Raw genomic sequence first — 22,105 nt, forward strand, 5'->3', positions numbered from 1 at the left:
GCCCTAAGAGGGGGGCCCATCCCTACATACTTGTGGCAACCCCATGTGTGCCCTAAGAGGGGGGGCCCATCCCCTACATACTTGTGGCAACCCCATGTGTGCCCTAAGAGGGGGGCCCATCCCTACATACTTGTGGAAACCCCATGTGTGCCCTAAGAGGGGGCCCATCCCTACATACTTGTGGCAACCCCATGTGTGCCCTAAGAGGGGGGCCCATCCCTACATACTTGTGGCAACCCCATGTGTGCTCTAAGAGGGAGGCCCATCCCTACATACTTGTGGCAACCCCATGTGTGCCCTAAGAGGGAGGCCCATCCCTACATACTTGTGGCAACCCCATGTGTGCCCTAAGAGGGGGCCCATCCCTACATACTTGTGGCAACCCCATGTGTGCCCTAAGAGTGGGGCCCATCCCTACATACTTGTGGCAACCCCATGTGTGCCCTAAGAGGGGGGCCCATCCCTACATACTTGTGGCAACCCCATGTGTGCCCTAAGGGGGGGGGGCCCATCCCTACATACTTGTGGCAACCCCATGTGTGCCCTAAGGGGGGGGGCCCATCCCTATATACTTGTGGCAACCCCATGTGTGCTCTAAGAGGGGGGGCCCATCCCTACATACTTGTGGCAACCCCATGTGTGCCCTAAGAGGGGGGACATCACTACCTACTTGTGGCAACCCCATGTGTGCCCTAAGAGGGGGGCCCATCCCTACATACTTGTGGCAACCCCATGTGTGCCCTAAGGGGGGGGGGCCCATCCCTACATACTTGTGGAAACCCCATGTGTGCTCTAAGAGGGGGCCATCCCTACATACTTGTGGCAACCCCATGTGTGCCCTAAGAGGGGTAACATCACTACATACTTGTGGCAACCCCATGTGTGCCCTAAGAGGGGGGCCCATCCCTACATACTTGTGGAAACCCCATGTGTGCCCTAAGAGGGGGGCCCATCCCTACATACTTGTGGCAACCCCATGTGTGCCCTAAGAGGGGGGCCCATCCCTACATACTTGTGGAAACCCCATGTGTGCCCTAAGAGGGGGCCCATCCCTACATACTTGTGGCAACCCCATGTGTGCCCTAAGAGGGGTAACATCACTACATACTTGTGGCAACCCCATGTGTGCCCTAAGAGGGGGGCCATCCCTACATACTTGTGGCAACCCCATGTGTGCCCTAAGAGGGGGGGCCCATCACTACATACTTGTGGAAACCCCATGTGTGCCCTAAGAGGGGGCCCATCCCTACATACTTGTGGCAACCCCATGTGTGCCCTAAGAGGGGGGCCATCCCTACATAATTGTGGCAACCCCATGTGTGCTCTAAGAGGGGGGCCCATCCCTACATACTTGTGGCAACCCCTTGTGTGCCCTAAGGGGGGGGCCCATCCCTACATACTTGTGGCAACCCCATGTGTGCTCTAAGAGGGGGGCCCATCCCTACATACTTGTGGCAACCCCATGTGTGCCCTAAGAGGGGGGCCCATCCCTACATACTTGTGGCAACCCCATGTGTGCCCTAAGAGGGGGGGCCCATCCCTACATACTTGTGGCAACCCCATGTGTGCCCTAAGAGGGGGGCCCATCCCTACATACTTGTGGCAACCCCATGTGTGCCCTAAGAGGGAGGCCCATCCCTACATACTTGTGGCAACCCCATGTGTGCCCTAAGAGGGAGGCCCATCCCTACATACTTGTGGCAACCCCATGTGTGCCCTAAGAGGGGGCCCATCCCTACATACTTGTGGCAACCCCATGTGTGCCCTAAGAGGGGGGCCATTCCTACATACTTGTGGCAACCCCATGTGTGCCCTAGAGGGGGGGCCCATCCCTACATACTTGTGGCAACCCCATGTGTGCCCTAAGAGGGGGGCCCATCCCTACATACTTGTGGAAACCCCATGTGTGCCCTAAGAGGGGGCCCATCCCTACATACTTGTGGCAACCCCATGTGTGCCCTAAGAGGGGGGGCCCATCCCTACATACTTGTGGCAACCCCATGTGTGCCCTAAGAGGGGGGCCCATCCCTACATACTTGTGGCAACCCCATGTGTGCCCTAAGAGGGGGGGCCCATCCCTACATACTTGTGGCAACCCCATGTGTGCCCTAAGAGGGGGGGCCCATCCCCTACATACTTGTGGCAACCCCATGTGTGCCCTAAGAGGGGGGCCCATCCATACATACTTGTGGCAACCCCATGTGTGCCCTAAGTGGTGGGCCATCCCTACATACTTGTGGCAACCCCATGTGTGCCCTAAGAGGGGGGCCCATCCCTACATACTTGTGGCAACCCCATGTGTGCCCTAAGGGGGGGGGCCCATCCCTACATACTTGTGGCAACCCCATGTGTGCCCTAAGGGGGGGGGGGCCCATCCCTATATACTTGTGGCAACCCCATGTGTGCTCTAAGAGGGGGGCCCATCCCTACATACTTGTGGCAACCCCATGTGTGCCCTAAGAGGGGTAACATCACTACATACTTGTGGCAACCCCATGTGTGCCCTAAGAGGGGGGCCCATCCCTACATACTTGTGGCAACCCCATGTGTGCCCTAAGGGGGGTGGGGGCCCATCCCTACATACTTGTGGAAACCCCATGTGTGCTCTAAGAGGGGGCCCATCCCTACATACTTGTGGCAACCCCATGTGTGCCCTAAGAGGGGTAACATCACTACATACTTGTGGCAACCCCATGTGTGCCCTAAGAGGGGGCCCATCCCTACATACTTGTGGCAACCCCATGTGTGCCCTAAGAGGGGTAACATCACTACATACTTGTGGCAACCCCATGTGTGCCCTAAGAGGGGGGCCATCCCTACATACTTGTGGCAACCCCATGTGTGCCCTAAGAGGGGGGGCCCATCCCTACATACTTGTGGCAACCCCATGTGTGCCCTAAGAGGGGGGCCCATCACTACATACTTGTGGAAACCCCATGTGTGCCCTAAGAGGGGGCCCATCCCTACATACTTGTGGCAACCCCATGTGTGCCCTAAGAGGGGGGCCATCCCTACATAATTGTGGCAACCCCATGTGTGCTCTAAGAGGGGGGGCCCATCCCTACATACTTGTGGCAACCCCATGTGTGCTCTAAGAGGGGGCCATCCCTACATACTTGTGGCAACCCATGTGTGCCCTAAGGGGGGGGGCCCATCTCTACATACTTGTGGCAACCCCATGTGTGCCCTAAGAGGGGTAACATCTCTACATACTTGTGGCAACCCCATGTGTGCTCTAAGAGGGGGGCCAATCCCTACATACTTGTGGCAACCCCATGTGTGCCCTAAGGGGGGGGGGGGGCCCATCCCTACATACTTGTGGCAACCCCATGTGTGCCCTAAGAGGGGGCCCATCCCTACATACTTGTGGCAACCCCATGTGTGCCCTAAGAGGGGGGCCATCCCTACATACTTGTGGCAACCCCATGTGTGCTCTAAGAGGGGGGCCCATCCCTACATACTTGTGGCAACCCCATGTGTGCCCTAAGAGGGGGGGCCATCCCTACATACTTGTGGCAACCCCATGTGTGCCCTAAGAGGGGGCCATCCCTACATACTTGTGGCAACCCCATGTGTGCCCTAAGAGGGGGGCCCATCACTACATACTTGTGGCAACCCCATGTGTGCCCTAAGAGGGGGGCCCATCCCTACATACTTGTGGCAACCCCATGTGTGCCCTAAGAGGGGGGCCCATCCCTACATACTTGTGGCAACCCCATGTGTGCTCTAAGAGGGGGGGCCCATCCCTACATACTTGTGGCAACCCCATGTGTGCTCTAAGGAGGGGGCCATCCCTACATACTTGTGGCAACCCCATGTGTGCCCTAAGGGGGGGGGCCCATCCCTACATACTTGTGGCAACCCCATGTGTGCTCTAAGAGGGGGGGCCCATCCCTACATACTTGTGGCAACCCCATGTGTGCCCTAAGGGGGGGGGGCATCCCTACATACTTGTGGCAACCCCATGTGTGCCCTAAGAGGGGGGCCCATCCCTACATACTTGTGGAAACCCCATGTGTGCCCTAAGAGGGGGGGGGCCCATCCCTACATACTTGTGGAAACCCCATGTGTGCCCTAAGAGGGGGGGGCCATCCCTACATACTTGTGGCAACCCCATGTGTGCCCTAAGAGGGGGGCCCATCCCTACATACTTGTGGAAACCCCATGTGTGCCCTAAGAGGGGGGGCCCATCCCTACATACTTGTGGCAACCCCATGTGTGCCCTAAGAGGGGTAACATCACTACATACTTGTGGCAACCCCATGTGTGCCCTAAGAGGGGGGCCATCCCTACATACTTGTGGCAACCCCATGTGTGCTCTAAGAGGGGGGCCCATCCCTACATACTTGTGGCAACCCCATGTGTGCCCTAAGAGGGGGGGGGGGCCCATCCCTACATACTTGTGGCAACCCCATGTGTGCCCTAAGAGGGGGGCCCATCCCTACATACTTGTGGCAACCCCATGTGTGCCCTAAGAGGGGGGCCCATCCCTACATACTTGTGGCAACCCCATGTGTGCCCTAAGAGGGGGGGCCATCCCTACATACTTGTGGCAACCCCAGGGAAAGGGGTGGAGTTTCCAAAGCAGTAATTTTTTGGGTGGGGTTGACATGTTTGTCCCTGGTTCGTCCCAGACCCTCTTTTATTGAGTGAGACATCATTGATGGTGAAGAATTGGCCCATAGGTCATGGGGGATATAAATGCTGTTTTGTCCTGGTGGGGGCCATATTGGTCTTTGATGTGGCGCCATCTACCATCGCGTTTGCCCCTTCCATATAGTCAGTTTAGTCGGCCCAGACCCTCCGGTGATCCCTGGGGGGCCGTGACCCATTACTTTAATCTGTGGGGCCAGGTTTAACCCTGTTGCCCACATTTGAGATGTTTTTGGTTTCCGATGGCTTCACAACTGATGTAATGTCCCGGATATTTATGGTTTTTGGCCGCATTGTGTGTTTTATCACCGCCGCCTGATGAACATGAAATCAATAAGATGTATAATAGTGAGAAGAGGCGGCGAGGATGTCAGCGGGGATATATGAGTGTCCAGGATAAGGGGCCGCCCCCCCATGACTGGATATACATCATAAGTAAATCATTATTGGTCAGGATAATACGCCTCCATTTATAGGATACGGCAGGGTTTCCCAACCAGGGGGTCTCCAGCTGTTGCAAAACTACAACTCCCAGTATTCTCTGGATAGTACGCCTCCAGTCTACCACAGTGTTTCCCAACCAGGGGGCCTCCAGCTGTTGCAAAACTACAACTCCCAGTATTCTCAGGATAGTATGCCTCCAGTCTACCACAGTGTTTCCCAACCAGGGTGCCTCCGGCTGTCCAGGCATGCTGGGAATTGTAGTTTTGCAACAGCTGGAGGCACCCTGGTTGGAAAACACTGGTCTACCTAATATAGATTAAAAAAAAAGTAATAATAATATACATAACAAAAAAATAGAATATAAATAAAATAAATGAAAAAAATTATATATAATAGCGAAAAATAATAAATTATAAAAATTAATAAATTAAAATATAAATATATAATTAGCTTTTTGTTTTGTGTGTACAAATATAAATACATACATACTTTTTTATTATTTATCTATTTAAAAAAATATATATATATATAATTATTTATTTTTGGTTGTAGTATGTGAGTAAATATTGGCCGAAACGTCACATTTTTGTACGATCTGATGCAATAACATTTTAAACTCTGTATCCTGGAGCGGGGGTTAGGGATTGAACCCCATGTTTGGCAGACGGAGGGACCACACTGGGGACTATCCTGTGCTGATTCCTCTACATTGGATTTTATATATACTGTATATACAGTATATGTTTTTTTTTTTATAAAGATTTTTTATTTATCTATTTTTATTATAAAAAATACTGAAATATAAATATATCATTTTTTGTGTTTGTCTGTACAAATATATATATAACATTTGGTTATTTATTTACTTATTTTATTATTTATTTATATTATTTATTTACACTGCTGAAAAAAATAAAGGTAACACTCAAACAACACAATGTAACTCCAAGTCACTGACACTTGTGTGAAATCCCACTGTCCACTCAGGAAGAACACTGATTGACAATCAATTTCACATGGAACAGACAACACGTGGAAATTATAGGCAATTAGCAAGACACCCCCAATAAAGGAGTGGTTCTGCAGGTGGTGACCACCTTCCTGGCTGATGTTTTGGTCACTTTTGAATGCTAGCGGTGCTTTCACTCTAGTGGTAGCATGAGACGGAGTCTACAACCCACACAAGTGGCTCAGGTAGTGCATCTCATCCAGGATGGCACATCAATGCGAGCTGTGGCAAGAAGGTTTGCTGTGTCTGTCAGTGTAGTGTCCAGAGCATGGAAACGGTTCCAGGAGACAGGCCAGTACATCAGGAGACATGGAGGAGGCCGTAGGAGGGCAACAACCCAGCAGCAGGACCGCTACCTCCGCCTTTGTGCAAGGAGGAGCAGGAGGAGCACTGCCAGAGCCCTGCAAAATGACCTCCAGCAGGCCACAAATGTGCATGTGTCCACTCAAACGGTCAGAACAGACTCCATGAGGGTGGTATGAGGGCCCGACTTCCACAGGGGGGGGGGGGGGGGTTGTGCTTACAGCCCAACACTGTGCAGGACGTTTGGCATATGCCAGAGAACACCAAGATTGGTAAATTCACCACTGGTGCCCTGTGCTCTTCACAGATGTAAGCAGGTTCACACTGAGCACATGTGACAGACATGACAGAGTCTGGAGACGCTGTGGAGAACATTCTGCTGCCTGCAACATCCTCCAGCATGACCGGTTTGGCAGTGGGTCAGTAATGGTGTGGGGTTGCATTTCTTTGGGGGGCCGCACAGCCCTCCATGTGCTTGCCAGAGGTAGCCTGACTGCCATTAGGTACCGAGATGAGATCCTCAGACCTCTTGTGAGACCATATGCTGGTGCGGTTGGGTTCCTCCTAATACAAGACAAAGCTAGACCTCATGTGGCTGGAGTGTGTCAGCAGTTCCTACAAGAGGAAGGTATTGATGCTATGGACTGGCCGCCCGTTCCCCTGAATCCGATTGAGCACATCTGGGACGTCTCGCTCCATCCACCACAGACTGTCCAGGAGTTGGCGGATGCTTTAGTCCAGGTCTGGGAGGACATTCCTCAAGAGACCATCCTCCACCTCATCAGGAGCATGCCCAGGCATTGTAGGGAGGTCATACGGGCACGTGGAGGCCACACACACACTACTGAGCCTCATTGGGACTTGTTTTAAAGGGGTACTCCGGTGGAAAACTTTTTTTTTACATCAACTGGTGTCAGAAAGATAAACAGATTAGTAAATTACTTCTACTAAAAAAGTCTTTACCCTTCCAGTGTTTATTAGCAGCTGTATGTTACAGAGGAAATTCTATTCTTTTTGAACTTCTTTTTTGTGTTGTCCACAGTGCTTTCTGCTGACACCTGATGCCCACATCCAGAACTGTCCAGAGCAGGAGAAACTCCCCATTGCAAACATATGCTGCGCTGGACAGTTCCTGACACGGACAGAGATGTCAGCAGAGAGCACTGGACAAGACAAAAAATACAATCAAAAATAATAGAATTTCCTCTGTAGCATACAGCCGCTAAAAAGTACTGGAAGGGTAAAGATTTTTAAATAGAAGTCATTTACATAAGGACATTACATAAAGTTGGATCAGCCTGTAGTGGGGTTTTCCACTGTGATTTTGAGTGTGACTCCATATCCAGACCTCCATGGGTTGATACATTTGATTTCCATTGATAATTTTTGGTGATTTTGTTGTCAGCGCATTCAACTATGTAAAGAAGAAAGTATTTCATACGATTAGTTCATTCAGATCTGGGATGTGTTATCTTAGTGTTCCCTTTAGTTTTTTGAGCAGTGTATTTTTTGCCATTGATCAATCACAGAAATGCTTTGGTGTGTTTTATTTTGCATATTTTTATACATTTTTTTTTTAATGATTTTTGTGTTGAATCTTGTAGAAAATGATGCAGATTATTTTCTTTATTTATTTTGTCCTTCAGCTTCCATTCCTGGAGCCAGTGTCAGTGTGATAGAGGTTTTTGCGCGGCGGCTCCTCGCGAGCAGCTGTTAACCCCTCATTAGTCCCCGTGACACGAGGGAGGTGTGAGTGCGTTTGGGCTGAATGTGCTGCCTGGCGAGTGATTCCTGGCTGTTACCTCAGGACAGCGGTGACAGAATTAATGCGGTTCCCGGGGAGCGTGGAGGACTGATCAGCTCCTGAGCCGTCCGCCCCCTCCTCCCCGTACAGCGCAGACCCTCGCCCCAACACAGACACCAAAAATGTCAGACACCGAGACCAGCTTTGACGATGCTTCTTGCCTCTCTCCGCAGAGTCCGGGCTCCCCGTCACCCACCAAAAGACAGAACAAGGAGACCACCATCACGGTGAGTACCATCTCAGCCTTGTTACTATGACGATGGAGCTGCCAGAGCCGCCGCTATAGAAGCAGCAAACATGGAGACGACCTGGTTTCTTACATCGTCCACACATTCAGAAACATTGCAAAAAAATAAAATAAATAAATATATATATATATATATATATATATATATATATATATATATACAGCCCGTGTAAACCAGGGAACGAATCCTCGTATTCTTAGAATGTGAAGGGGGAGGGGGGGGGGGGCGTATTACGGTGTATTAGAAAACATCATCTTATTTAGCTTTTTATATTTTTAATTTAAAAGATATTCAAAAAAATGTTCACCGATCCGGCCGAGGTAAATACCGAAAAGCAGGAAACAGAAGTGGGGAAGCAGCCGATGCTCCAAAGATGGGGGGCTGCAGCACTGGACACGTGTTTATGACATTTTACAAAATTTGAAATGTTCAATTTGGGATTTTTTTTTCAATTTTTATGTTCTTGGGTTAATTGGTTTGAGTGGCTTGTTTGTTGAGTTTTTCTAAGCTGAAAGGGTTAATTTGAGAACGTACAATTATAAGTGGGGGGGGATGTTACAAGATGAATGTGATCATTTTTTTTGTTGAAAATGTAAAAATATCAGCTGATGTAATAAAGGGTTAATTAGTATTTGTGCTCATGTTGGGGGGTTATAAAGTATGAATGAAGCAGAGGCCAATACGAGAATCTAAATATAGGATTATAGGGGGAAGGTGTGCGGCAGGTGTGGAATCAGCTGTGTATGTGAAAACACGAGCAACAGGCGAGGGGGGAGGGGGACCGCGTTACGATACAGCGGGGGACGCGTCAGAATAACAAAAATTATTATTCAAAATAATTGATAAAATAATGCAGCGCCCTGTGATTGGGTGAGGGGCCGCCCACTTGTGTGCAGGTGTATACGGGGGGGGGGGGTGATTGACAGGGAGTAGGAGAGACCCTGTGTATATGGGGAAGCGGAGGGGACCCTCGAGTAGGAGAGACTGTATTTGGGGGGCTCTGGGGGGAGCAGAGGGGACACTCGAGTAGGAGAGACTGTATATGGGGGGAGCAGAGGGGACCCTCGAGTAGGAGAGACTGTATATAGGGGGGAGCAGAGGGGACCCTCGAGTAGGAGAGACTGTATATGGGGGGAGCAGAGGGGACCCTCGTGTAGGAGAGACTGTATATGGGGGGGCTCTGGGAGGAGCAGAGGGGACACTCGAGTAGGAGAGACTTTATATGGGGGGAGCAGAGGGGACCCTCGTGTAGGAGAGACTGTATATGGGGGGGCTCTGGGGGGAGCAGAGGGGACACTCGAGTAGGAGAGACTGTATATGGGGGGGGGGAGCAGAGGGGACACTCGAGTAGGAGAGACTGTATATAGGGGGGAGCAGAGGGGACCCTCGAGTAGGAGAGACTGTATATGGGGGAGCAGAGGGGACCCTCGTGTAGGAGAGACTGTATATGGGGGGCTCTGGGAGGAGCAGAGGGGACACTGGAGTAGGAGAGACTTTATATGGGGGGAGCAGAGGGGACACTCGAGTAGGAGAGACTCTGTGTATATGGGGGGGAGCAGAGGGTACCCTCGTGTAGGAGAGACTGTATATGGGGGGAGCAGAGGGGACCCTCGTGTAGGAGAGACTGTATATGGGGGGGAGCAGAGGGGACACTCGAGTAGGAGAGACTCTGTGTATATGGGGGGAGCAGAGGGGACCTTCGAGTAGGAGAGACTGTATATGGGGGGGGGAGCAGAGGGGACACTCGAGTAGGAGAGACTGTATATGGGGGGCTCCGGGAGGAGAGGAGGGGATGCGGCTGCTCCTTGTCAGATGGGATTCCCTCCGCGTGGATGTAACGTTACATAATTTCAGCTCCCGCAGCGTTTAAATGGCGAAAATCCCCAGTAACCCCCGATGGGCTGGATTCACATGGATGGAAAATATTTTGTCTCTTTATAATTTTAGATATTTTTGTAATTTAAAAAAAAAAAATCTTTAGAAATTTGAGCCATTTCTACAATCTAACCAGAAAAAAAAATGTAATAGAAACGGTGAGGAGGCGGTGATGTATATCCAGCACGTATCCCCTCCATATGAATGTGCGCAGCGCTGCGCCGCCCCCTCCTGACACCATTCACTTTGTTACTTATGTCGTGGTACTCCCCAACACTTATCACCACTATAAAGCTGTAATTCACCTCATCCTCCGCCATCTTTATTATTATTATTATCATCATTATTTTTATTACTATTATAATCATCATTATTGTTATTATTGTAATTGTTGTTGTTATTATTATAATTAGTCGCTAGAATTTAAATATTTATAGAAATTTATATTACTTGATCTATGCCTGTGATTGGCTTAGGCCCATAATAATGATACGATTAGATATTAGCAGACAGTATCACACATCAGAGGATTAGATTCACAGCTCAGTAGTCAGTATTGCACATGATTAGATTAGATACACAGCTCAGCATGCAGTAACACACATGTTGAGCTTAGATACGGTGCTGTGTTCCTGGCAATAGAGCTGAGATTGGTTTGCTGATGGCGGCAGCTGTCAGGACGTATCTGCACATTTTGCAGGACGTATCTCAGCCCCCGGTCCCTGCACATTATTCACCAAGTTGTCTTCTCTATGTTGTCTTCTCCACATTGTGTTCTCTGTGTTGTCTTTTCCGTGTTGTCTTCTCTGTGTTCTGTTCTCCATGTTGTCTTCTCAGTGTTGTCTTCTCCGTGTTGTCTTCTCCGTGTTGTCTTCTCCGTGTTGTCTTCTCCGTGTTGTCTTCTCAGTGTTGTCTTCTCAGTGTTGTCTTCTCCGTGTTGTCTTCTCAGTGTTGTCTTTTCCGTGTTGTCTTTTCCGTGTTGTCTTTTCCGTGTTGTCTTCTCCGTGTTGTCTTCTCTGTTTTGTCTTCTCTGTGTTGTCTTCTGTGTTGTCTTCTCCGTGTTGTCTTCTTTGTGTTGTCTTCTCCGTGTTGTCTTCTCTGTGTTCTTTTCTCAGTGTTGTCTTCTCAGTGTTGTCTTCTCAGTGTTGTCTTCTCCGTGTTGTCTTTTCCGTGTTGTCTTCTCCGTGTTGTCTTCTCCGTGTTGTCTTCTCCGTGTTGTCTTCTCTGTGTTATCTTCTCTGTGCTGTCTTCTCTGTGTTGTCTTCTCTGTGTTGTCTTCTCAGTGTTGTCTTCTCAGTGTTGTCTTCTCCGTGTTGTCTTCTCCGTGTTGTCTTCTCCGTGTTGTCTTCTCCGTGTTGTCTTCTCCGTGTTGTGTTCACCGTGTTGTCTTCTCCGTGTTGTCTTCTCCGTGTTGTCTTCTCCGTGTTGTCTTCTCTGTGTTGTCTTCTCCGTGTTGTCTTCTCCGTGTTGTCTTCTCAGTGTTGTCTTTTCCGTGTTGTCTTTTCCGTGTTGTCTTTTCCGTGTTGTCTTTTCCGTGTTGTCTTCTCCGTGTTGTCTTCTCCGTGTTGTGTTCACCGTGTTGTCTTCTTGTGATGTGTTCTCCGTGATGTGTTCTCTGTGTAGTCTTCTCCATTGTGTTTTTCCTAGTAGTCTTTTCCACGTTGTGTTCTCCGTGTTGTCTTCTACTTGTTGTCTTCTCTCTGTTGTGTTCTCCGTGTTGTCTTCTCTGTATTGTCTTCTCCGTGTTGTCTTCCCCACATTGTCTTCTTCGTGTAGTCTTCTCCATGTTGCCTTCTCCACATTGTTTTTTTCCTAGTTATCCTCTCTGTGTTATCTTCTCCACATTGTGTTCTCTGTGTTGTCTTCTCCGTGTTGTCTACTCCATGTAGTCTTCTCCAAGTTGTCTTCTCCACATTGTGTTTTCCTAGTAGTCTTTTCCACATTGTGTTCTCCGTGTTTTGTTCTCCGTGTTTTGTTCTCCGTGTTGTGTTCTCTGTGTTGTGTTCTCTGTGTTGTGTTCTCTGTGTTGTGTTCTCCGTGTTGTGTTCTCCATGTTGTATTCTCCACGTTGTGTTTTCCTAGTAGTCTTTTCCACGTTGTGTTCCCCATGTTGTCTTCTCCGTGTTGTTTTCTCCTCGTTGTCTTCTCCGTGTTATCTTCTCCGTATTGTGTTCTCCACATTGTCTTCTCCACATTGTCTTCTTCGTGTTGTGTTCTTCTTGTAGTCTTTTCCATGTTGTGTTCTCCATGTCGTCTTCTCCACATTGTGTTCTCCATTTTGTCTTATCCATGTTGTGTTCTCTGTGTTGTCTTCTTTATGTTGTCTTCTCTGTGTTGTGTTCTCCGTGTTGTCTTCTCCGTGTTGTTTTCTCCATGTTGTCTTCTTCATTGTGTTTTTCCTAGTAGCCTTTTCCACGTTGTATTCTCCGTGTTGTGTTCTCCGTGTTGTCTTCTCTGTGTAGTCTTCTCCATGTTGTCTTCTCCACATTGTGTTTTCCTAGTAGTCTTTTCCACGTTGTATTCTCCATGTTGTCTTCTCTGTGTTGTCTTCTCCGTGTAGTCTTCTCCATGTTGTCTTTTCTGTGTTGTCTTCTCTGTGTTGCTTTCTCTGTGTAGTCTTCTCCGTGTTCCTTTTCTGTGTTGTCCTCTCCGTGTTGTCTTCTTCTCTGTGTTGTCTTCTCCACATTGTCTTCTTTGTGTTCTTCTTGTAGTCTTCTCTGTGTTGTGTTCTCTGTATTGTGTTCTCCGTGTTGTGTAGTCTTCTCCATGTTGTCCTCTCCACATTGTGTTTTCCTAGTAGTCTTTTCCACATTGTGTTCTCCACTTTGTCTTCTCTGTGTTGTGTTCTCCGTGTTTTGTTCTCCTCGTTGTCTTTTCCGTGTTGTCTTCTCCATGTAGTCTTCACCATGTTGTGTTCTCCACATTGTGTTTTCCTAGTAGTCTTTTCCACATTGTGTTCCCCATGTTGTCTTCTCCGTTGTGTTCTCTGTGTTGTCTTCTCTGTGTTGTCTTCCCCACGTTATCTTCTATTATATACTGTATACTATATTATAAAATGCCATACTATATTGTATAAAATTCTAATACAGATGGTTATTTTGTCTTGTACAGATAAACTGTGTGACGTTCCCTCATCCTGACACCATGCCGGAGCAACAACTACTGAAGCCGGGAGAGTGGAGCTACTGTGACTACTTCTGGGTAAGTTATATACTGGGTATATACTGTAATATATACCAGCTGTACATATATATTATATATCTCCTGTATATTACAGTCCATTTATACTATTATTATTAGTTCTCTTTGTGTCGTCGTGTTATTTTCCTGTTATCAGTGGATGTGCTCAAATCATTGTAAACATTCTACACATTGGCTGGTGATTTTCATAGTGAGACTCAGTGACCCCGGTTTGTCCCAAGGTCAAAGGGATTTGAGGATTAATTGACCCTAACCCAGTCTAGGGGTCAGTGCTTCCTTAGCCATGTGACACCTTCCTCCCCCCATGGTCTGTCTTCTTCGGGCTCCATTATTCTCCCCTCGCTGTATACTGATTATATATGGTCATGTGGCCACTCTCAGCTGTGGCTGTCAATAGTGATGAGCGGTGGATGGCGGGGCCCGGCGGACGTCAATATTTAGATGATTCTCAGGCTGTAACACCAAACATAACCAGCGGTGACTGTACCATAATATGTGGACAGTATTTGGCGGTATTATTTATGTACTGTGTTGTGATACAATTTTATGTTAATAATCTGAGCATTGTTTGAGGGTATTATTTGGACATTTTCTTAGTGTATTATTTGGACACTGTATGTGAGCACTATTTGGGGGTATTATTTGTACATTGTCTTTTTGTATTATGTGGATATTACGGCATTATTATTTGGGCACTGTACAGTGATGGTTGGGTGCACGGTGTGGCTGCTTTCACAATAAGAGGCTTTGCTTAGACTTTAGTGATACAGAATGTTTTTTAGAAGAGAAGGACCCTCTGTTATTCATTATAATACAGGAAGATGGCGCCAAACCACTGACTTCTCCATAGTGACCTCAATGATTGGGCTTTTTTTAACCTCTGGTGACCCAGACTTTTTTGGCCTCAGATGACCACATGGGCTCCACATAATGTTATGATGTAAAGGGTGGGGGTCACATACTTTAATAAGCTGTAGGATCCAGGGGATTTTGGTTTCCGCGTTCCTTGGTGACCCTCAGGAGTCATCACCTTAGAGGAGAATCTGTGACGTTCAGGGCGGAGCGGTCATGTGATCGGTCACCACTCTTCACTAATAGTTTTATTACATCGGATACCGGACTCAGCTCTGAGGATCCCCGGGGAACTACATCTGTTCCAGTTTTATTACATCGTTTGGTCTCAATAAATTTATTTCACAAACAAATGAATGAATCAGTGATGGAGAAGGGTCTCACTTTATGGTGCTGCTGTAAACACATGGTAGATGTCTACTGAGCATTGAGATCTGAGTGTTACATGGGACAAAACTGGAGATGTGCATAATAAAATATATGGTGTGTAATAAATGTAGGGTGTGTAATATATATATGGTGTGTAATAAATGTATGCTGTGTAATATATATATGGTGTATAATATGTATGGTGTGTAATATATATATATGGTGTGTAATAAATGTATGCTGTGTAATATATATATATGGTGTGTAATAAATGTATGCTGTGTAATATATATATGGTGTATAATATGTATGGTGTGTAATATATATATGGTGTGTAACATATATATATGGTGTGTAATAAATGTATGCTGTGTAATATATATATATGGTGTGTAATAAATGTATGCTGTGTAATATATATATGGTGTATAATATGTATGGTGTGTAATATATATATGGTGTGTAATATATATATATATGGTGTGTAATAAATGTATGCTGTGTAATATATATATGGTGTGTAATATATATATATATATATATATATATATATATGGTGTGTAATAAATGTACGGTGTGTAATATATATATATATGGTGTGCAATATATATATGGTGTGTAATAAATGTATGCTGTGTAATATATATATGGTGTGTAATAAATGTACAGTGTGTAATATATATATGGTGTGTAATATATATATATGGTGTGTAATAAATGTACGGTGTGTAATATATATATGGTGTGTAATAAATATATATATATGGTGTGTAATAAATGTATGGTGTGTAATATATATATATGGTGTGTAATAAATGTATGCTGTGTAATATATATGGTGTATAATATGTATGGTGTGTAATATATATATGGTGTATAATATGTATGGTGTGTAATATATATATGGTGTGTAATATATATATATGGTGTGTAATAAATGTACGGTGTGTAATATATATATGGTGTGTAATATATATATGGTATGTAATATATATATGGTGTGTAATAAATATTCTTGTATATAGGAGCAGTATTATAGTAGTTATATTCTTGTATAGAGGAGCAGTATTATAGTAGATATATTCTTGTATATAGGGGCAGTATTATAGTAGTTATATTCTTGTATATAGGAGCAGTATTATAGTAGTTATATTCTTGTATATAGGAGCAGTATTATAGTGGTTATATTCTTGTATATAGGAGCAGTATTATAGTAGTTATATTCTTGTATATAGGAGCAGTATTATAGCGGTATTATAGCAGTTATATTCTTGTATATAGGAGCAGTATTATAGTAGTAATATTCTTGTATATAGGAGCAGTATTATAGTAGTTATATTCTTGTATATAGTAGCAGTATTATAGTAGTTATATTCTTGTATGTAGGAGCAGTATTATAGTAGTTATATTCTTGTATATATGAGCAGTATTATAGTAATTATATTCTTGTATATAGGGGGCAGTATTATAGTAGTTATATTCTTGTATATAGGAGCAGTATTATAGTAGTTATATTCTTGTATATAGGAGCAGTATTATAGTAGTTATATTCTTGTATATAGGAGCAGTATTATAGTAGTTATATTCTTGTATATAGGAGGCAGTATTATAGTAGTTATATTCTTGTATATAGGAGCAGTATTATAGTAGTTATATTCTTGTATATAGGAGCAGTATTATAGTAGTTATATTCTTGTATATAGGGGGCAGTATTACAGTAGTTATATTCTTGTATATAGGAGCAGTATTATAGTAATTATATTCTTGTATATAGGAGCAGTATTATAGTAGTTATATTCTTGTATATAGGGGCAGTATTATAGTAGTTATATTCCTGTATATAGGAGGCAGTATTATAGTAGTTATATTCTTGTATATAGGGGCAGTATTATAGTAGATATATTCTTGTATATAGGAGGCAGTATTATAGTAGATATATTCTTGTATATAGGGGGCAGTATTATAGTAGTTATATTCTTGTATATAGGAGGCAATTTTTATTAGTAAAAAACAAACATAAATATTACAGTACACTCGACCAAAAATTATCAAAACAATATCAAATATTAAATATCATACACTTCCATTACAAAAGAAACAATAATGTTAACTTAGAAAAAGCCCATTGCTTTTATATGAGAAGAAAAGTAAATAAATGAACAACACAAAAGCATCATGAAGGTAAATATCATTCTATATACACGTTCCTCCATAATGTTTGGTTCTTCCTATTCCCCCTGACCTCCAAACACTTGATCCACCTCAGCTCTGACATGATCAGGTCTACTGCTCTCCTATCATGGAAGGGTTCATTATACATAGAGACTCGGGTCCTGGTGTGCCAATGATAGTATTTTATCACAGATATGATGATATATAAGGTCTCCCGGTCAATGTCACTTATACTAGATGTTACACCGTAAATTATTTCTGAGTATTTTAGGGTCTGTAGTCTCGGGATTCTTAGCTTGTTGGATATCGTCTGCCATATGTGTCGCCTTCCCCAGCACTCCGATATAAAATGTGTCATGGTCTCCTCCTCCTGACACCCTAGGGGACACTTCCGATCAGACACACTCAGGTATTTTAAATTCCCTCTTACGAACAGTTTCCCGTGTAAGGACAGCCAGGCAATATCATGGAATTTTTTCGGTAGCCTCACACTGTTAAGAAGCCTCAGACTGTCCCGTAAGATGGCAGATGTACAGTCCCTTAGTGCTGGCTGTAAACAGAAGAATGTACTGCACACCCTGACATATAGGTCCTTACGGGTCTTACTCTCAATATAGGACTTCTCAATGCGCCATCTCTTCAGACATCTGAGCCCGTATTCCAGGTACGGGGGGAGGTAGTCACGCGTCCATCTCCCCCTCTTGAGACTGCCGCCTCGCACCCAAGACTCTGCAAAAGGCAATATCCAGTCCCTGATACTATTCGCCCACAGGGAGCTGTTGTTTGAGTCCAGGCAACCAAAATTGACTTTTAGAAACATGGAGTCAAAGAACACCCTTGGATTCAGCATATCCAACCCACCCTCTCTCCTCTGTAGGTAGGTGATCCCTCTTTTTATTGGGTTCAACCTGTTCCCCCAAAACATTTGGAAGAACAGGCTAAAGAGCCGAGCGGAGAAACATTCTGGCAAAGGAAAAACGACAGAGACATACAAGAAGACGGGGACCAGGTAAGTCTTCAACATTTTAACCCTTTCTCTATAGGTCAGCCTCCAGTTCTTCCATCGCTGAACCTTTGCATTTCCGGCTTCCAACTTCTCTTCCCAATTTAGTTTGGCGTTATCATCCCTCCCGAATTTGACCCCTAGGATTTTAATATAGGTGGAGGCTCTCACAAATAGGGGAAGATCAAAGTCTGGATCAGTATCTGATACCCAGAGAGCTTGACTCTTCTCAAGGTTGACCAGAGACCCTGAGGCCTCTGAGTAACTTCTGATGGCCGCAGACAACATCTCCACCTCACGAGGCTCAGATATCGCTACAGTCACATCATCCGCGTAGGCAACAACACTCAGGGGTAGGCAGTGGGGGACCGGCACCCCCTGAAAACCACACTCCTGCAGTGACCTCAGAAACGGGTCTAAGGCGAATACATACAGCAGCGGACTCAGTGGGCAACCTTGTCTCACCCCCGCCTCAACCCTGAAGGTGTCACCCTGCCAACCATTGATCAGAGGAAAGCTCTCGGCCTCACAATACAAAGTCTTCAGCCAATCGATGAATTGTCCCGGAATACCGTACTTTGACAAAGTGGCCCATAGATACTCGTGATCTACTCTGTCAAAGGCTTTAGCCTGGTCAAGACTCACAACATATCTCCCACACCTCAGGGCTTTACATCTCTCAAACATCTCCCTTATGGAGATCACTGCCCCAGAGATGTTCCGCCCTTTTACTGTGCCATACTGACAGCCTGCCAACAGTGCCGGGGACAGACAAACTAACCTAGAAAACAGGATCTTTGCCAGAATCTTCCTGTCGACATTCAAGAGGGCAATCGGCCTCCAGTTCTTGATGTCACTCGGCTCTTTACCTTTCGACAGCAGAATCAGCGAGGACACTCTCATGGATGGAGGCATCAGGTGACTTTCTAGACAATTTGTGTAAACATCCACGAGGATTGGAGCCAAGAGGTCTCTGAATGTCTTATAGAATTCTGCTGTTATCCCATCTGGACCTGGTGCCTTCTTCACATGTAACTTATCAATGGCCTCTTTGACCTCCGCCACCGTCAATTCTGCTGTCAAAGGAGAAAAGTCCAAATCATTAGTATCAGGGAGCGGAGTTGTCTCCAAGAATTGGGTCATCTTGTCTCTATCCAAAACCTTCCTCTGAAACAAGTCAGCATAGTACGATCTCACCACCCCCAGGATACCCTCCCGAGATTCCTGCAAAACACCCTGGGAGTCAGTGAGACCGGTGACAGATTTATTTGCCACCCGCTCCCGGCAATTCTCAAAGGGATCAGGAGACCCTAAGGACCCATAATCCCGTTCAAGAACCAGGGAGGTATACCTGCTGTACTGATACTGTCTTATCTCAGATTTCAGCCGGTCTATCCTTTGTTGGTCCCCACCCGCCGAATATAATGACTCCAATTCTTTGCGCAGCTTGAGATACTGGCCATACTTACTCCTCCCCTTTTTAAAGGACAGTCTCTTTAAGAGGGTTCTGATCTCATCCTTGACATCCTCCCACCAGGCGGCCATATCATCATAGAAGTCCACCCGCTCTAGCTGGCTCTGCATGAAGGAATAAACACATTTCTGGACATAGACATCCTCCAAGATACTGGAATTAAGCTTCCAGAGCCCCCTTCCAATATCTGGGCGCTTACTGACACCAAGGCAGAAAGCTAAGGCCATGTGATCTGAATAAGGGACAGTTCTCTCATTCCTATCACTAATAAATTCTTCAGGTCCCACAAACGCCATATCTATTCTACTGCTCCTGTCAGAACATGAGTATGTTAGTTTCGGTTTCCTTCCACCCTGTGTGAAGACATCACTCAGACCGGCCTGCAAGATTATGTTATTTAGGACCCTGGAGTCCCTGGCCACCGCTCTACCTGAGGACCTGTCACCCGATGTCCTAGTGACATTAAAATCCCCGGCCATGATTACAGGAACAGATGTGAATAGATATGGTTTTACCTCATTAAATAGCTGGACCCTTTCTGCCACTGTCTGTGGGCCATAGATATTTATGAGCCGGAGTCTTCTACCTTGGATGGTGACCTCCAGGATCAGACACCTTCCCATAACGACCTCTGTCATCCTATGTACAGTCACATCCCTGGTGGTAAACAGTATGGCCACCCCGGCATAAGGCTCCACAGCCAGTGACCAGAAAGAAGGCCCAGGCGTCCATTCCCTCTCAGCCTCACGTAAATACCCCGAAGAAGTCAGGCGCGTCTCCTGCATAAAGATGATATCTGTGTCTAGATCCCTAAGATGGTCATAGACTACGTGCCGTGTCCTCCTCACTTTAATACTGTTCACATTACTAGAAGTTACCCTTATAGTAAACCCAGCCATGATAAGAAAGAAGAGCAGAGACCTGACCCCCATTATCACAAGTCAGAATCTGAGTCCCGCTGTCCACCACCTGTCTCCATGTCTGACTCTACCTGAGGTTTTACACTCGGGGGTTTCTTTTTTATTGGGGGTTGGTCCCTTGTGTCAACGTCACAGTCATCCTCTATTCTTTTCAATTCAGTGTCCAGATCTCCCTCAGACTCTGACAGGACCTCGTACCTGTTGGACACGACCATCACTCCTGCCCTGTTGTCCGCCCTTTTCTTCAGACTTTGGCCGGAGCTGTTCTCCCCCTCAGGCCTGCGGGAGGACTTGTCTTTTTTTCTCCTTTTATTTTGCTGTATCCTATTCCCCTCAGACACAGAAGTGGACACCCCTGGCTGCTGCTGGTCTTGTGGTACAACCTCCATGTCCCCCTGTGTGCTCTCTGACTGCTGAGGTGTTGGTGCAGTGTTACTCACATCTGTCTGAACCTCCTGTCTGGTCAGTATAGGGCCTGATAACAAAGCCTCCTCCTCTACAGCCTCTGCCCCCGCCACAAGGTCCTCATCAGGAAGCTCCCGGCAGATGTTGTGCCAGGCATTGGGACAGTCCCGGTGAGGGTGACCGATCTCACCACATAGATTACATCTGATGTTGTGACAGTCAGCACTTAGGTGACCAGTCTCACCACACAGGTTACATTTTACCACAGTACAGGTGTTAGCCAGATGTCCAGGTTTACCACATTTAAAACACTTTCTTGGCTGACCAGGGTAGAAACAAACGCCCTTCTCTCTACCAATAAAGAAGGAATTTGGCAGATGTTGGGTGATGTTCCCATGTTGGCGCAGCTTCACCAGGACCTTCCACCCTCCAGTCCAGATACCGTCATCATCTCTGTTCTTGGTGAGATCAGACACCAGGTCACAATGTCTGCGGAGCCACACCACAATGTCCTGGGGAGGAACAGCTTCATTCCAGAAGATGATATTGATGATAACGGTATCTGGCTTGGATATGGGAATAAAACTGAATTTACTCCATCCCTCTGCGTCTCTGAACCTAGGGAAGTTGGACCAGAACCTATCCAGATTAGACATTAGCTTAAAGCTGACATCATAGCCCTGTCTATCTGGTAGGTTTATTACAGCCAAGATGTCCGCTGGCACAAACCCCATCTGGTGGCACAGGAGCTCCCTCACCACAAACCTCCTATCCGGAAGGTCCTCCTTGGCACCTCTGTGCCGGAATCGCACAACATTCCTCCTTTTAAATGCCTGGCCAGTGTAATTGGGGCTGGAGGTGAACGATGGAGCACCACGGCTCCAGGCATTTCTAGGAGGAACCTGGCGGGTAACTGTGTCCTGTCTTACAGGGTTGGGGTCTACTCTAGGGGGCCCTGCCACAGCTGCTGTACTTGTGGGTAAAGGGGGGAAATCCTGCACAGTATTGTGTACCACATCACCTGTCCCATCCACCTCTATATCATTATCAGACATTACACCCCACACAGATTGTGCACCCCCTCCAGCCACCGACCCCTCAGGAACAACACAGTCCGCACCCCCAGTCCGTGCCCCAACATTATCACAGTCCTCACCCCCAGTCCGTGCCCCAACATCATTACAGTCCTCACCCCTAGTCCGTGCCCCAACATTAGAGCTCTGCTCCATCACCCCATCACCTTCATACACCGGCAAATGTCCACTGTCCTCCTGATGCACTGGGACTTCTGGGACTTGTAGTGCCTCTGCTGGTAACTGAGTTGCAGGCTCAGGAACAGCTGCAGGTCTCTGAGGTTGCTGCTCCTCGGGCTT

General features: G+C 46.4%; 1 protein-coding gene across 1 annotated transcript in view; it reads left to right on the forward strand.

The window, feature by feature from the left end:
- Window positions 1-22,105, forward strand: part of GAS7 (growth arrest specific 7) — a gene marked incomplete in the record, with an annotated part of 117,879 nt that overhangs the window by 80,449 nt on the left and 15,325 nt on the right. Inside the window, 2 exon segments of the mRNA XM_056549562.1 lie at window positions 8,387-8,440; window positions 13,448-13,537. Coding sequence (XP_056405537.1) covers window positions 8,387-8,440; window positions 13,448-13,537 — 144 coding nt within the window.

The sequence above is a fragment of the Hyla sarda genome, chromosome 13, assembly GCF_029499605.1.
Source record: "Hyla sarda isolate aHylSar1 chromosome 13, aHylSar1.hap1, whole genome shotgun sequence".
NCBI lineage: Eukaryota > Metazoa > Chordata > Amphibia > Anura > Hylidae > Hyla > Hyla sarda.